The sequence below is a fragment of the Hyla sarda genome, chromosome 1 (genome assembly GCF_029499605.1).
Source record: "Hyla sarda isolate aHylSar1 chromosome 1, aHylSar1.hap1, whole genome shotgun sequence".
NCBI classification, from domain to species: Eukaryota; Metazoa; Chordata; class Amphibia; order Anura; family Hylidae; genus Hyla; species Hyla sarda.
In genome coordinates, this window is record NC_079189.1 from 185,952,760 (window position 1) to 185,968,847 (window position 16,088).

General features: G+C 40.6%; 1 protein-coding gene across 2 annotated transcripts in view; it reads right to left on the reverse strand.

The window, feature by feature from the left end:
- The window catches only part of PRSS12 (serine protease 12), a 171,673-nt gene that overhangs the window by 99,294 nt on the left and 56,291 nt on the right, over positions 1-16,088 (reverse strand). For both annotated transcript variants that reach the window (XM_056565621.1, XM_056565631.1), the window contains exons 5-7: positions 9,340-9,518; positions 8,868-9,009; positions 1,750-1,946 (exon numbers count right to left, since the gene is read on the reverse strand). In XM_056565621.1, the coding sequence (XP_056421596.1) occupies positions 1,750-1,946; positions 8,868-9,009; positions 9,340-9,518 (518 nt within the window). The remainder of the gene's footprint in view (positions 1-1,749; positions 1,947-8,867; positions 9,010-9,339; positions 9,519-16,088) is intronic.

A 16,088-nucleotide genomic window follows, 5' to 3' on the forward strand; every position in this document is an offset into this window, starting at 1 on the left:
TTCCGAAATGCATCGGAGGTTTTCTAGTCTCGATCGTGACCTTTAGTGACGTCACTACTATGTTCATCTGATCCATAGTAGTTGCTGTAGGAACGCTTCTGGTCAAGACACCACCGGCCAGGGTAGTCTCCCAGAGTCTCCCTAATCACCAAGGACATCATAATACAGTGAAACAGAGGAGCCAACATAACTGGATTATACTCGATTCCACCGATAAGATATGGTTTAGCTTTAGTGAAGGAGGCAAAAGGAATTACAACTTATTGAATAGCACGCGCCTCTCTCCTATGTAATAGGGCCAGTAAAGCAGAAATCTCTCTGCAGAACATTGCACCAGGCACTTTTATTTAAGGTGTGGATCTGCAGTGCATCATACCGCAACTACATATCTAGGATTATACTACAGTATATAACTAGGGGCCGCCGGAGTGGAAGCCTACCAGCAGAACATTGCACCAGGCACTTTATTGAAGGTACGAATCTGCAGCACATTGCACCACAACGATAGATCTACAACTACCCTGCACTACAACTGTCATCAATATTTAAGAGGAACAGACTATTTACCAAGCGAATAACTTGCAAGTCCCATTCATGAACTTTTATACTTAACCCTTTCATTTATTTATTCATCCAGGATATCACGGTCTCTTCTTTACCACACACTGCCACCTCACATCAGGGACAGTTACACATCTATGCAGACATAGAGGTAAGCACAACGTTGTGTAATTGCATAACATTGCAGATCTATTTGCGGGTATACCCGGGCACTAGACCGTCAAGACATTGAGGATTATTACTACTATATGCAGATTACATCAGCATTCAACAATAAAAGTATCTCTATTTTTTAAACTTTATTTTTTATTAAATTTGCAAAGAAAATGTAATTCTTCAGTGCACAACATTTTTTTTCATTTTACCACAAGGCCACAAAATAACTTAATGTCAAAATGTGAAAAGGTTCTTCAAAATTTCCCAATGCATTGTACCTTAATTACAATTATTTTTACATCTTCCAAGTATATCATACATATACTTACACATGAGGTAAGGTCTGTTATCCCGATTGTTCGTGCCGTTAGTTTTAAGAGGTTTTTATTAATCATAAGTAAAAACCTCATTAGATGTTTGTTTTTCTATGGCATGCATTTCATTATCTTGCAGTAAAGAATAGTATTGTTTCGGAGGTCTATGCCTTGTTTTGTTTTCTTCCTACTGAAGCTGAAATAAAATCACTTTGGCTGCCAAGATACTGGTGCTACTTAAATTTCCTTTACAGTGCAAGGTGGCAACCATCCAGAAACACAATGAATGGCAACATTAAAATGTCACCTTTAATATTCCTAGGCTCACCAGAAACTAATATATGACAATTTATAATCACCCTGTCCCAGATGGTAAGACAGGAATAATTCAGAATGTGCAAACGTATGCACAAGGCAAAAAGATCTAGGTTTTTTTCTGTCATATACTGAAATCTATTGTTCAACTTCCCTTTAATGTCTTAACAATCCATTATCTATCTATTTATCTACCTATCTAGCTTTTCACCATAGATGTCACAAAGATGTCTCCCAGTTTCCATGATTATACTGTTGTCTTTAGTACAATGGTTTACAATTAAGATTTAGATTTTTACATTTACAGCATTTTTGCTTCAAAACATTGTTCAGATCATAGAACCTCACAACATAAGACAAACTATTAAAAGGAAGCAATTTAAGAAAATGACATATTACTTACCAGATAATGTCCTGTGCTGGTCAGTGTCTGGATAACAAAATAAGTGAATGTCTTCCTGGTGACTGCAGTCATGCTTGCCCCAGTCCGGCCTGGTACACTGAGTGACTGTTGGCTCTTTGCCTGTACAGGTGACATCATCTAGCCAGATGACACCAGTGCTTTCTTCTAAATCATTATCCAGTAAAATCTTCCCATTTCTAAGAAAGTTAACACATAGGTAGAATTTATGTTAGTCCAGCATTTTAAATTCATAAATACATTGGAGTAAGATGTGCCAATTTTATTAAAGGAAAATGGTCACCCATTCACCCGCACTATAACCCGATACACCGGGTTATAGTGCGGGTGAACAGGAGACCAATGCGGGGTTGCCAGACTGCTATACCAACCTGCAGTCCGGAACCCTGATCCTTTGAAGGTCCCCCTCTTTCAGCACTGACTTGCGCTCTGGAGATGGGCCCGCCAGCTGGAATTAAATATTCCTAAGCACTGGTCCTACTGAGCACTCACGTGACCAATGCTTATGAATATTTAAATCCAGCCAGGGAGCCCGCCTCCAGAGCACAAGTCAATGCTGAAAGAGGGGGACCTTCGGAGGATCGGGTTCTGGACTGCAGTTAGGTATAGCAGTCCAAGACCCTGCATCGGTCTCCTGTTCACCCGCCCTATAACCCGGTGTATCTGGTTATAGTGCGGGTGACCATTTTCCTTTAAGAAATGCGCAACACTTTATACCAGCTATAAGCCAGTGTAGCTTTCTGCTATAATTCACACCAGTATTTAGGGCTTATCAAGTTTTGTTGGTACATTTGTGAGCATTGTTGTCCTCCAATTTTCTAGAATTTTGAACACAGAAACCTAGTATACATAGTTTAATAAATCCCTCCCTCACCCCTCCCCCCCCCTCTACAAATGGAGAACCTTCCTCTACACCATGTAATTTATTTAACACTTCTTAGTTCTTTATCATTGTAAGTATTGAGGGGTGAAGCTCATGGCTCTAAACTTCACTCCCTGCCTTGCTGGAATTACTGTTTGGTTGCACTTTTTTTATGACAGGGACACTTGGAGACCATTGCCTTTTTTGCTGTTAACCTGTCATTGTATATTCATCAGCCCCTCTTCCCTTGCATTATACTGCACTACTTGTTTAAAGTCATCAACACTCATTTCCTTAAATCCTTTGTGCTGCTTCAAAACATTCCACTCCCCCAAATTTATTCTATCTTAATGTACAGCAGAACTGGCTGCATAATGGAAACCTATTACTGTAATATATCTTACCATAGCAAGGATATTTCCAGAGCCCTCTCCATTATCTTCAGTTAACAGCCTTACAACATTACATTATCAATTATTTTCATTGACTACATGCAGTTCACATTCCTTTACAAAACCGCTTCAGTCTGGTAAAGAACTACTAGAAACTCTACTTTCGAAGGAAGAAGGAAAATTCCTAACGTGTTGTAGACATAATATTCCCTTTCACACACAGTGTATACATTCATGGGACAAGATAAAAAGGCAAGCTGCTAGAATGCAGAGACTTTTAAGTGGGGGCTCTACGAACATAAATATAAGCAGAAAAGTATCATTGTTCATGATGAATACGCAAGTGGCCATCGTGGGTGGTGGGGTCCTCTTAAACATGTGTTCTAAGACCTTTACACCCGCTAATGTCTGCACTGTTAAGTAATGACTCTTCCTTTTGTTTCATGGTCTATTTTACAAGAATTGCCCTCCATGTCATACACTGACATTTTGTGTTACAATATGAGATGTCTAATTTTACTCTTGAGAGACAAATGTTTCAGCAGATGTCTTCATCAAATCAATCTTCAAGCTTTTCATGATATGATGAACATTTTTCACCACTGGAAAAACAATGATGTAGTGATCTCAACTTTGCCCTTAGCAATAGTCTGCAAGTTGAACATGTTTTAAAGTGTTGCTGTCATAAAAAAAATAAAAAAAATTTGACATGTCATACAGGTGTGTGAAATGGTGTTGGGGCGTGTGCATTAGCGATGGGTAAGGTTGGATGTTTGTGGTCAGTCACCTCTGTAGATGATTGTATGCTGTCTTTCCAAGTTGCTGGCATGGGTTGAATACTAGGTAGTCTTTATTGTGAATGATTTTTCCTTGTTATAATCTGGTGAGGTCACTGAGCACATGGCCTTTATTATTTATCCCTCGGTATGTGTAGCTGGGCTTTTCACTGTATAGTGCAGTCATCCATAGTATTGACATATATTGTTCAATTTGCATGCTTGCAGCAGCATGTATTATTTGTCGTACAGCCCATATGACTTAGCACTATGATCTTTCACATTTTAGGCATCTATTTGATCGTATCCTCTTCCTGTTTGAGATCCTTGTCCCTCATCAGTGCACTTGTATGTGTCTTTTTTTTTTTTTTAATCAGATTTTAATGACAATAAAGTAACAATAAAGACTCACCCAGCGATCTGAAGAATGATTGGGGAGAAGCGCCAATTTAAGCACCTCATTTACTGGCTCGCATCGATCTTTGTTCTGCGTCCCCTTAGAGTTATAATGGGACTAAAAGACCTAGATCACTGAGAGCCAGAGAGTGATGCATGCTACTGCGTGCTACTTCCCACTCTCCTGATCTTTGGTGGTCTCAGTACTGAGACCCAGACCGATCAAAACTTTAGGCATTTCCCACCGCTGGGGACCCCCGCGATCTCAGCTGCAGCACCCCAGACATCCTGTGCATGGAGCGAAGTTCGCAATGCGGGGCAGAGGCTCATGATGTCACGGCCATGCCCCCTCAATGCAAGTCTATGGGAGGGTGCGGCGGGACTTATTTGTTATTGATGTATAGGAATCTTATAGGTCAGACAGTGATAAATGTGCAAGGGTCATCTATTTGTTCACTATCCTCAAGTGATTTTCTAATGGGTGTAAACCTGAATAATTCTTAACTATAGTCTGCCCCATCAAGACAAAGGCAAGAAAAGTTCAAGCTGACATATGCTAGCTTAGTCAAATTTCCCTGGCCTTTTATTACAATGGCAAGACAATTATATGGTAAGTCAAATACATCTCTATCTCAAGGTTATTAGATATTAATGTTCTTATTACCACTAAGACTGTCTGAAGAAGTTGCTGTAATCGCTTATTTGTGAAAGGAACTTGCGCCATCGCCAACTGATGACAGAAACAACTATCTTGACCACATACCAGGAACAGACAGATCATCCTAAATCCTGTTCTGAAATCTTACAGATATTTGCGAGATATTTGCGATACGACCCAATATACAGACCACAGTCGTAATGACATGAGAAAATACTTCTTGTTATATTAGATACTGGCTGACTACCTTTACAAACCCTGATCTCATTATGTATATAACATAACTCAGTAAGTAGTTCAGTGATAAGTAATATTGTGTACAATTCATTCTACTCTTGTTGTTGCCTTCTCTGCTTGTATCACAAAAATCCTAAAAAGTTAAATGAATCATAAGAGTATACACACTATATACTTGTCCCACTGTTTGTCAGCCTACACGTTTTTCAGCAACAAGTTCCTAAAGCAAACAATCCTGTAGAAATCAGACAACAGATTAAAGGGAATGTTTCACTAAATGATATATTCTTTTTCTTAAAGGTTAAATACATTTGTTTATATGTTTTAAATATTTTTAAAAGCCTAAAAAATAAATTCACTTGTCAGAAAATATGAAAAATAATTAATAAAGTTTTCTTATGTCCCACTGTTGACCAGTAGAGGGAGCTAAAATGAGAATGTGAAGAGAAAGTAACTTGGCTGCTGCAAATGTGACCCACTCCTCTCCCTGCTGGTGACCTAACACCTCCCTTCCTCTTGTGTCTGTGCAAGAGAAGGGGGAGAAATTCCACTGTGCCGCACCATCTTGTTGGTGACTGAACAGTGGTAAAGTACTGCTGTTGCAGATTAATGGTATAAATATATACCTATATATATATATATATATATATATATATATATATACAAATGCAAGATAGGCAGCACAAGCTCAATTGGTCACAAAGAGTAGATAGGGGTGTAAGCGATGACTGTGGTGACAATCGCAGACCGTGTCCATCGATAGTTATTCCAAAAGAGTCGCAGCACACCCAAGCAGCATGAAGTGCAAAAAACTGAGCTTTATTGGCCCATGTAATACGACGTTTCGATGGTAGCACACCATCTTTGATAAAGATGCTTGATAAAGATGGTGTGATACCATCAAAACGTCGTAGTACATGGGCCAATAAAGCTCAGTTTTTTGCACTTCATGCTGCTTGGGTGTGCTGCGACTCTTTTGGAATACATATATATATATATATATATATATATATATATATATATATATAAAGAATCTTCTGCATATTACAATACCAGTGGATGACATTTTGACATGATCTATTCCATGGTTCACAGTCTAGTGTAAACATCTCCCCCTGCAGTCAGTCTGCAGTGACCCAGTAAGGGACAGACATAGTCAGTGACGCGCACATGCTCAGTACAGAGACACATGCAGACTTTGTACTGAGCGTAGCTCTCACAAACGGCTTTCCCAGGCTCCTGAGGGGCACGTGAAATACTTTGTACTGAAAAGTTTATATTGAATAAGGAACCTGGTAAAGTTGTGTGCTACAGTTATGCCCTGTAATGACTCATGGCCCTATAATAATGATAACAGAGCCTGACTGTCTCACACAGCCTTCCCAGGCTCCTGTATGGCATATGATCTGCATAGTACTGACACATATCTGTCCATTCAGGAGCTTGGAAAAGCTGTGTGTGACAGTCAGACAGTCAGACTCTGGCCATGAGTCATTATAGGGTCTGACTGCCACACACAGCTTTCCCAGGCTCCTTAATGGCCAGAAATGTTTCAGTACTAAGCAGGTCAGGAGCCTTGGAAAGCTGTGTGTGACAGTCAGTGAGGAGGTCTACACATTGAGGAGGTGGGGGATGTGCAGAGAGCTGAGCGTCAGGACTGACAGGCAGGTCACAGAGGTGAGCTGGGGTGAAGGAGGACGAAAGGGTCTGCAGCTCTAAACTTTGTATAAACCTTATCTTCTCCTGTCCAATGTCTGTAGAGTGAGCTGAGAGGAGACCAGGGCAGAACTGTGTAATGTGTGTGACTGTGTGGTGCCCCTCCCCCATCCACCTCTCTGATGCTCTCTGCTCCATTGATAGGTCACTGATCCTCAGGGACTTCAAGAAAATGGCTCTGGCTTCCCTTTCATTTCCCCAGCCTGTACTTTGCACATGTGCAATAAGCAGGCAATGCTTTTCTATGAGACCCAGCGGCGGGAACTTGTGACGTCATAGCCCCGCCCCCTCATGCCCCGCCCTATCAATGCAAGTCTATGGGATGGGGCATGACAGTTTGTTCCAAAGGCTGAGCAGCGGAGTACCCCTTTAACTTTCCTAGGCCCTTGTGCCTACCATAAAGCAGCTGTAAGTGTTATGAAGTGACACACCACAAAGAGGCTACAATATGGCAGCCCCCAGTACACACTTTATTATGAAATAACATTAAAGCTACATTGTCCTAACACTAAATATATAAATGAAATGCTTTATCTTGATAGAACAATTGTATTTATAAAAAATTAAATAAAATGGTGACACATTCCCTTTAAAGGGAATGTGTGGCCTAGATGTTTTTCCTGAATAGAGCCAGATACTGAAATATGTTCTTTTTTCTAATCTGTTTCTATTTCCAGCTTAGTTTTAGGCCTAGATACCAGAATGAAAACTGCAAGTTTTCAGGACTATTTTAAAATACAGGTAGTAAAATGGAAAATTAGAAAAAAAAAATTACTAAAAAATCTTTAAAAGAAAGGTTACTTTTACTTTTTGGATAGTTCATGCCCCAGTTTTGAGAAAATGAGCGATGTATGGCATAAAAAAGGTGTGGCTATGACAGTCAGCCAGATTTATTATGATTTCCCAGTGTTGTGCACTACCCACTGCTGCATTGGCAGATTTATTTACAGGCTGATGCCCTTTAATAAATCTGTCAAAACAATTGACAGCGAATAGTTTACTTAAAGGGGTATTCCGGGCAAAAACATCTTATCCCCTATCGAAAGGATAGGTGATAAGATGTTTGATCACGGGGGGCCCGCCGCTGGGATCCCCCGCGATCTCCCTGCAGCAGCCCGCATTCTATGTGTAGCTGCGTTTGACGTTTCGGAAACCGCTGGGCTTCCGAGACGGGGACGTGACGTCATGCCCCTCCCCCTCCATTCATTTCTATAGGAGGGGGTGTAATGGCTGCAACGCCCCCTCCCATAGACATGAATGGAGGGGGCGTGGCGTGACGTCACGTCCCCGTCTCGGAAGCCCGGCGGTTTCCGAAACTTCAGACGCAGCTACACATAGAATGCGGGCTGCTGCAGGGAGATCGTGGGGTTCCCAGCAGCGGGCCCCCCGCGATCAGACATCTTATCCCCTATCCTTTCAATAGGGGAAAAGATGTTTTTGCCCGGAATACCCCTTTAAAGGAAATCTGTCATCAGTTTCAGGTGATACTGCTCCAACTTGGCCCAAAAACGGAAGATACGGAGGAAGATAGCAGGTAAATGGGAGCATGGAGCAGGGACAGGTAAGAATGGTTATCATCAGTGTCACCTGCACTACTTGTCTGTACTGACAGGTTAGTGCAGGTGACACTGATGACCGATTTCCTTAAAGACTGGCATGTAATACACTGGCCTTTCTAAATTTCCCCATAGAGAAGATTTTGACAAATATTTCTCAGTTTTAGGATTTCTGCATGCATAATTGTGCTCAGGAATTTCGTTGCATGTACCTAAACATTGGTGTGAATGGGTTTTTCAATGACTCATTTATACTGCAGAATTTCAGGGAGGGAAAATTCTGCAGCGGAAATTCAAAAGCCAAAAGAATAAATATGTTCCCTTTTTTCTGCTAATGTGTGGCAATGGCCTTGGCTCTATAAGAACTCTATACCCTATTAGGTATATGAGGTTGTCAAAATGTGGTGCAGACAAGGTCTACATGAATTTAAAGCTACAAGCTGTATGTGGTTCATATGCATGATATATGTTTTGTAGTTGACAGTAGACATTCTAAATAATTCTTACTTATATCCCAGCTGACGGCATACAACTTGCGTATTCAGCTCTGTCCACCCATCATCACATATGGTCCCCCACTGCGAATTATGGAACACTTCCAGACGACCTTCATGGTTACCTTTACCACCTGCTAGTCTAATAGAGCCATCTGTATGACAAAGATATAGAAAGGCAGCATTATTTTTAGTCCTTTGTGCACATGACAGAACTTATAACAATATCATAGGTTCCTGGTCTAAACATCCAGTTACTGGAGAATTATAGCCATGGCATGTTCCTTTTTGCCAATAACCTCCAGGTCTTCGAAAACATAAGCTAGGCGTATTGTTTCAGGGTTTCTTTGTATTCTCAATTACAAGAATACTTACTGAAGGACAATACACATGTTCTCAACTCAGTATTGTCTTTCAACTCTTTTAGAATCTGAAAGCTCTATGAAAAATAAACACTTGAAATGGACACAAAGTGTATTTTATACCTGCAACTGGTGTACAGGAAACGCCAGCATCTTCCTTGTGTCCACAGTTGTGTTCCCCCCATAAACTTCGATGGCACTCTTCTATAGACAGTTCATTTCCGGTGCACTGCACCTCATCCAGAAGAATTTGACCTGTGCCTTCTCCAAAGTGAGCTTGACTCCAGGCTTTAGCAACCCCCCTGTTCAGAACATCAAAAGTAATAGTGATTATGAGAGGGAAACACTAAAAATAAAAGAGAAAATGGAACAAATTGTGTTGAATGGGTCAAAGGACAAATGAATATATCACATGGTTACAGTGACTTTTTTTTTCGGTTACTTGCTTGTTTACAAATAGCATTAAAGGCACAGGCAAATTAATACAATAACTAACTTGTTGATACATTGGGTCACTGAAACCTAAGCAACAAATTGAATTACGTTTTAATTGTTTAGAAATATATTATAGATCAAGACCTTGTATTATTGTATTTCTACTTCTAGATAATTAAGGTAAAGTTGTCTTCTGTATATATCCGAACAAGAGAGAGAGAGAGGGCAAAAAAGTATTTAGTCAGCCACCAATTGTGCAAGTTCTCCCACTTAAAAAGATGAGAGAGGCCTGTAATTTTCATCATAGGTAAAACTCAACTATGAGGGACATAATGAGAAAAAAAATCCATAAAATCAAATTGTCTGATTTTTAAAGAATTTATTTGCAAATTATGGTGGGAAATAAGTATTTGGTCACCTACAAACAAGCAAGATTTCTGGCTCTCACAGACCTGTAACTTCTCCTTTAAGAGTCACCTCTGTCCTCCACTCGTTACCTGTATTAATGGCACCTGTTTGGACTTATTAGTATAAAAGACACCTGTCCACAACCTCAAACAGACACACTCCAAACTCCACTAGGGCCAAGACCAAACAGCTGTCGAGGAAACACCAGAAACAAAATTGTAGACCTGTACCAGGCTGGGAAGACTGAATCTGCAATAGGCAAGCAGCTTAGTGTGAAGAAATCAACTGTGGTAGCAATTGTCAGAAAATGGAAGACATAGAAGACCACTAATAATCTCCCTCGATCTGGGGCTCCACGCAAGATCTCACCAAATGGTGTCAAAATGATCACAAGAACAGTGAGGAAAAATCCCAGAACCACACGAGGGGACCTAGTGAATGACCTGCAGAGAGCTGGGACCAAAGTAACAAAGGATACCATCAGTAACACACTACGCCGCCAGGGACTCAAATCATGCAGTGCCAGACGTGTCCCCCTACTTAAGCCAGTACATGTCTGGGCCCATCTGAGGTTTGTTAGAGAGCATTTGGATGATCCAGAAGAGTATTGGGAGAATGTCATATGGTCAGATGAAACCAAAGTAGAACATTTTGGTAAAAACTCAACTCATAGTGTTTGGAGGAGAAAGAATGCTGAGTTGCATCCAAAGAACACCATACCTACTGTAAAGCATGGGGGTGGAAACATCATGCTTTGGGGCTTTTTTTCTGCTAAGGGACCAGGACGACTGATCCGTGTAAAGGAAAGAATGAATGGGGCCATATATCATGAGATTTTGAGTGAAAACCTCCTTTCATCAGCAAGGGCATTGAAGATGAAACCTGGCTGGGTCTTTCAGCATGATAATGATCCTACACACACAGCCAAGGCAATGAAGTAGTAGCTTCATAAAAAGCATTTCAAGGTCTTGGAGTGGCCTAACCAGTCTCCTGATCTCAACCCCATAGAAAACCTTTGGAGGGAGTTGAAAGTCCATGTCACCCAGCAACAGCCCCAAAACATCACTGCTCTAGAGGAGATCTGCATGGAGGAATGGGCAAAAATACCAGCAACAGTGTGTGAAAACCTTATGAAGACTTACAGAAAACGTTTGACCTCTGTCATTGCCAACAAAGGGAATATAACAAAGTATTGAGATAAACTTTTGTTATTGACCAAATACTTATTTTCCACCATAATGTGCAAATAAATTATTTAAAAATCAGACAATGTGATTTTATGGATTTTTTTTTCTCATTATGTTTCTCATAGTTGATGAACATTACAGGCCTCTCTCATCTTTTTAAGTGGGAGAACTTGCACAATTGGAGGCTGACGAGATACTTTTTTGCCCCACTGTGTACCTACACACACACGGCATGTACCTATACACACTGTATATACCTAGACTCACACTGTATACCTATGCACAATGAATATATGCAGACACACACTGTGTATACCTATACACACACTCTGTATATAGCTACACACTGTTTATACCTAAACACACACACGCTGTATATACCTATGCACACTGTATATACATAGACACACACTGTATATAGCTACACACTGTAAATATCTACACACACAGTTACTCAGGTCCCCCTTGCCTATACTTACCTCCTCACATCTTCTCTCTATTCAGCAGTGAGGCAGTGGGGGAAGGGCAGGGCACAGAGATTGTGCAGGCTATGAGTATCTTACAAATGCCTCTGTACTGGAGCATAGTATAATTGTCAGTACTACACTGACATGCAGCTTGTGTGATACAGCCTTTGACTGTATACTTTTTTTCCCCACTGTATGTACGTGTATGTATAAATAGTCTAAACCAGCAAATCACACACACTGTATGTTTTAAGTGGAAATATTTAAATATTTTAATACTATTCCTACATATGGGCATTAGATACAAACACCAATACATGAGTTATTTTATTCCACACATCCTGTAGAAAAATGTTTAGATATTTCTTGTGTTTATTCTAATGCCCATATGTAGTAATAGTATGCAAATATATTTGTGCATCATATGTGCATCAGATAAACACAAAAAATATCTAAAAATGTTTCTACAGGATGTGATGAGTAACTTTGTTACTTCTAAGGTCACCCATATTACTTATAAAGGACTCATGTGTGGTTTTTGATTGGACCCTAGCTTATGTTGGCTCCAGCAGAGGAACTGAAATATTAACAACTATGGGAAGAGGATCAGACCAAGAGTCCTGCCTAAAAACACAAAAACACAAGGTAATTTTGTCTTACAATGGCTAGGTGCAGCGGGCTAAACCAACACAAAGTGGAGGGTCCATTCTGATTGTTGCTAAGAAGCCCCTCAACATACTCAGAGTACGGCCCGCTATGTACTATGATCAATGTCACTGACAATTATTAGACAGTTATATTACAATGAAATTATACTACATTTGTTATTAGAATTTGTTAACCATTTTAGCAGGCGAGTATAAAATACTGTAACTAGTAAGTAGCTAATTATACCAAGTTGCATGTGATCCATATTCCAAAACATATGTATAGACATAAGCTTAACAGTATTGCTTAAGAAAACAGTGAAATTCTCAACGAACGCCATCATTTTACTCCACTTGTGTCCCCCAATGAATTTATCTAAATTGACGTCTTGTGCTACATGTAAATTTGCCCACCTGTTGCAGCACAGACCCATCAGTCACACATCATAAGTTAAACAGCAACAGATGGGCTCAACTACAGCCAATTATACTGCTTCCTAGTCCTGTATGTAAATGATAGTGTTCATTATTTGATGTCATTTTCTCACCGACAACATTTTTGGAACAAATAGTTAAGAAAAGGATATCATATGTTGTCCATTTACCACTGCCAAAACTGTAATACAATAACAGACATGGTAGCATATCATGAATTATTAATAATAATGATAAAAGATAAAATGTGATTGGCTCTTCATATATGATTTATAAAATACAATTGAGCAAAATAGTGTGTTATATTTATAGTTACGCGATCTATCTATGTACGGGAAGCGACAGCTAATTGTGTCATCCCTGTTGGTGGATCGCACATTGTATAGTAGGCATATTTATTTATCTGTCTCAGTCTACAGATCTGTTTCAAGTGTTATTCTCTAGGTGTCAGAAAGGTTAGCCACAGTATGCCATGTCCGCTATAGCATGGGTTCAATTGTTCTAAAACTGTTATATGTTTATATTGCCTCAGATGTCTTATAAAACCACAGTTACAAATAGTACATTTTGCTTTGCTTTATATGCAGGATATAATATAAGCCACTGTATATACTGAAAAAAATACATTCACTCACTGTAAAATCAAAATAAAAACAGCTGTAAAATAGATTTTTAAAAAAACATCCGTAATTCCAATTTTTTTTTAAACAATGTATGTACTTACAGCTTTTTTTCCGTAGACTTTAATATAACAGAATATGCTTGTAGGGGTATTACAGTTATGAAAAATGTATCCCCTGTTCACAGGATAGGGGATAAGAGTCTGATGACAGTGGGCTCAGCCCCCACCTTCTGAGACAAACTGGTCTGCTCAGCCAATCATTCAGATGTTCATTGACAAACTTCAGACTGGCCTGTTCATGTGCTTGAGCAGGGGTACCTTGCAGATGTTGCAGGATTTCAGTCCTTCACTGCATACTGTTCTACCAATTGTTTTCCTGGTGACTTTGGTCCCAGCTGCCTTGAGATCATTGACAAGATCCTCCCATGTAGTTCTGGACTGATTCCTCACTGTTCTCATGATCATTAAAACTCCACTAGGTCCACAGTCAATATGTCATGCAACATGGTTCATTAATCCACAGTACAGTGGATTTATTTTTGGCATTGTTGCCATGCAGTGCTGGGTTCTTTGACCAAGGGCAATCGCTGCATTGAGTTTCCATAACATGTGAAATATGTATTGTACCAAGATCCAGTTTGTGATTTAACTAAAAATTGTACATAAGGCTATTTTAAATCAATAAAACATCTTCATAGTTTGGGGGGAAAAAAAACTCTACTATGTGAGATTTTGCATGGATTCTTGTCTCTGACATCCTTGGACAGCTGGAGAGTTTGGAATCTAATTGATTGATTGCTTCTATGGACAGGTGTCTTTAATACAGATAACAAGCTGCCATTAGGAACATTATCCCCTAGAGGATGCCGGGCATACAGGCACACCCTGGGCGCCTGGGACTTATTGCACCAGGACGTACCTGTATGCCCTGAGTCCTGTTATGACGTGAGTGCAGGAGCTGCGTTCGCATCGTAGACCGCGGGACCCGGCTGCTATCAGCTAATGTCCGTCATTAACCCCTCAGATGCCGTGATCAATATTGATCACGGCATTTGCAGCTATGCGGCAGGGGCGCGGGGATCAGATCAGCTAAGATGGTGGCCGGAGGTCTCCTTACTTGCCTCCTGCTGTCATCCTGTGGTCTTTGTCTCTTGTATGCCATCAAGCAGAACAGAGAAGTAGATCACAGATAATACTGATCAGTGAAATGCATATGTATAGCACAGATCAGTATCTGCAAGCTAATGATTGCAATATCTAGTCCCTTGTGGGAACAGAAAAAGTGTAAAAAAAAAAAAAGTTTTTAAAAATAAAATAAAAAAATATAAAAAACTTCCCCTCTTTTCCCCAAAGAAGAAAACAAAAACAAAAAAAAACATACTTGGTATCGCCGCTTGCGGAAATTTCCAATCTATAAAAATATTTTGTTACTGATCCGGTACGGTGAATGGCATAAACAAAAAAAAAAATCAAAACAAGAACAGCAGCAATAAAAACTACAGATCAAGGTGCAAAAAAATTTGCCCTCACATCCCCGTATATGAAACATTAAAAAGTTATAAGGGTCAGAAGAGGACAATTTTAAATATACTGATTTTGTTCAATAAAGTTTGACTTCCCATAAAAGTAGTACAATATTAGAAAAACTATATAAATTGGGTATTATTTCAATCGCAATGAACTACAGTGCTTCTCTGTATACTGGGATAATGCAATAAACCTCCACCTTTTTTAGCACTAATTTTTTGTGTGCTGCTGGTCTCTTGATCAGAATAAAAAGAAGATATTTTAACCATAAAGTGCTCTGCCTAAAAAAAAAAAAAAAAAAAAAAAAAGTTGCAAAATTAGTTGCCAGAAAGTTAAACTACTTCTATTTAAAAACTTAAAGGGGTACACCGGCGCTTAGACATCTTATCCCCTATCCAAAGGATAGGGGATAAGATGCCTGGTCGCGGGGGTCCCGCCATTGGGGACCCCCATGATCTTGCACGCCGCACCCCGTTAAAATCAGTCCCCTGAGCGTGTTCGCTCCGGGTCTGATTACTGTCGATCACAGGGCCAAGCATTGTGATGTCACGGCTCCGCCCCGTGTGACATTATGCTCCGCCCCCTCAATGCAAGCCTATGGGAGGGGGCGTGACAGCTGTCACGTCCCCTCCCATAGACTTGCATTGAGGGGGCGGGGAGTGACGTCACATGGGGCGGAGTCGTGACGTCACGATCTCACGTCACCGTGATCGGGAGCCGAAGCCTCCAGCGTTTCCGGAAGCCGCAACAGGTGGGTCCTGCAGCCATCATGAGACACAAAGCCAAATCCTTGCTCTTGATGCCATTTACTAAGCCATACTTTGAACTCCTTAACCCCTTAAGGACGCAGGACGTAAATGTACGTCCTGGTGAGGTGGTACTTAACGCACCAGGACGGTACATTTACGTCCTGTGCATAACCGTGTCATGCGCGGCTGATCCCGGCTGCTGATCACAGCCAGGGACCCGCCGGCAATGGCCGACGCCCGTGATCTCGCGGGCGTCCGCCATTAACCCCTCAGGTGCCGGGATCAATACAGATCCCGGCATCTGCGGCAGTGCGCGATTTGAATGAATGATCGGATCGCCCGCAGCGCTGCTGCGGGGAGCTGATCATTCATAACGCCGCACGGAGGTCCCCTCT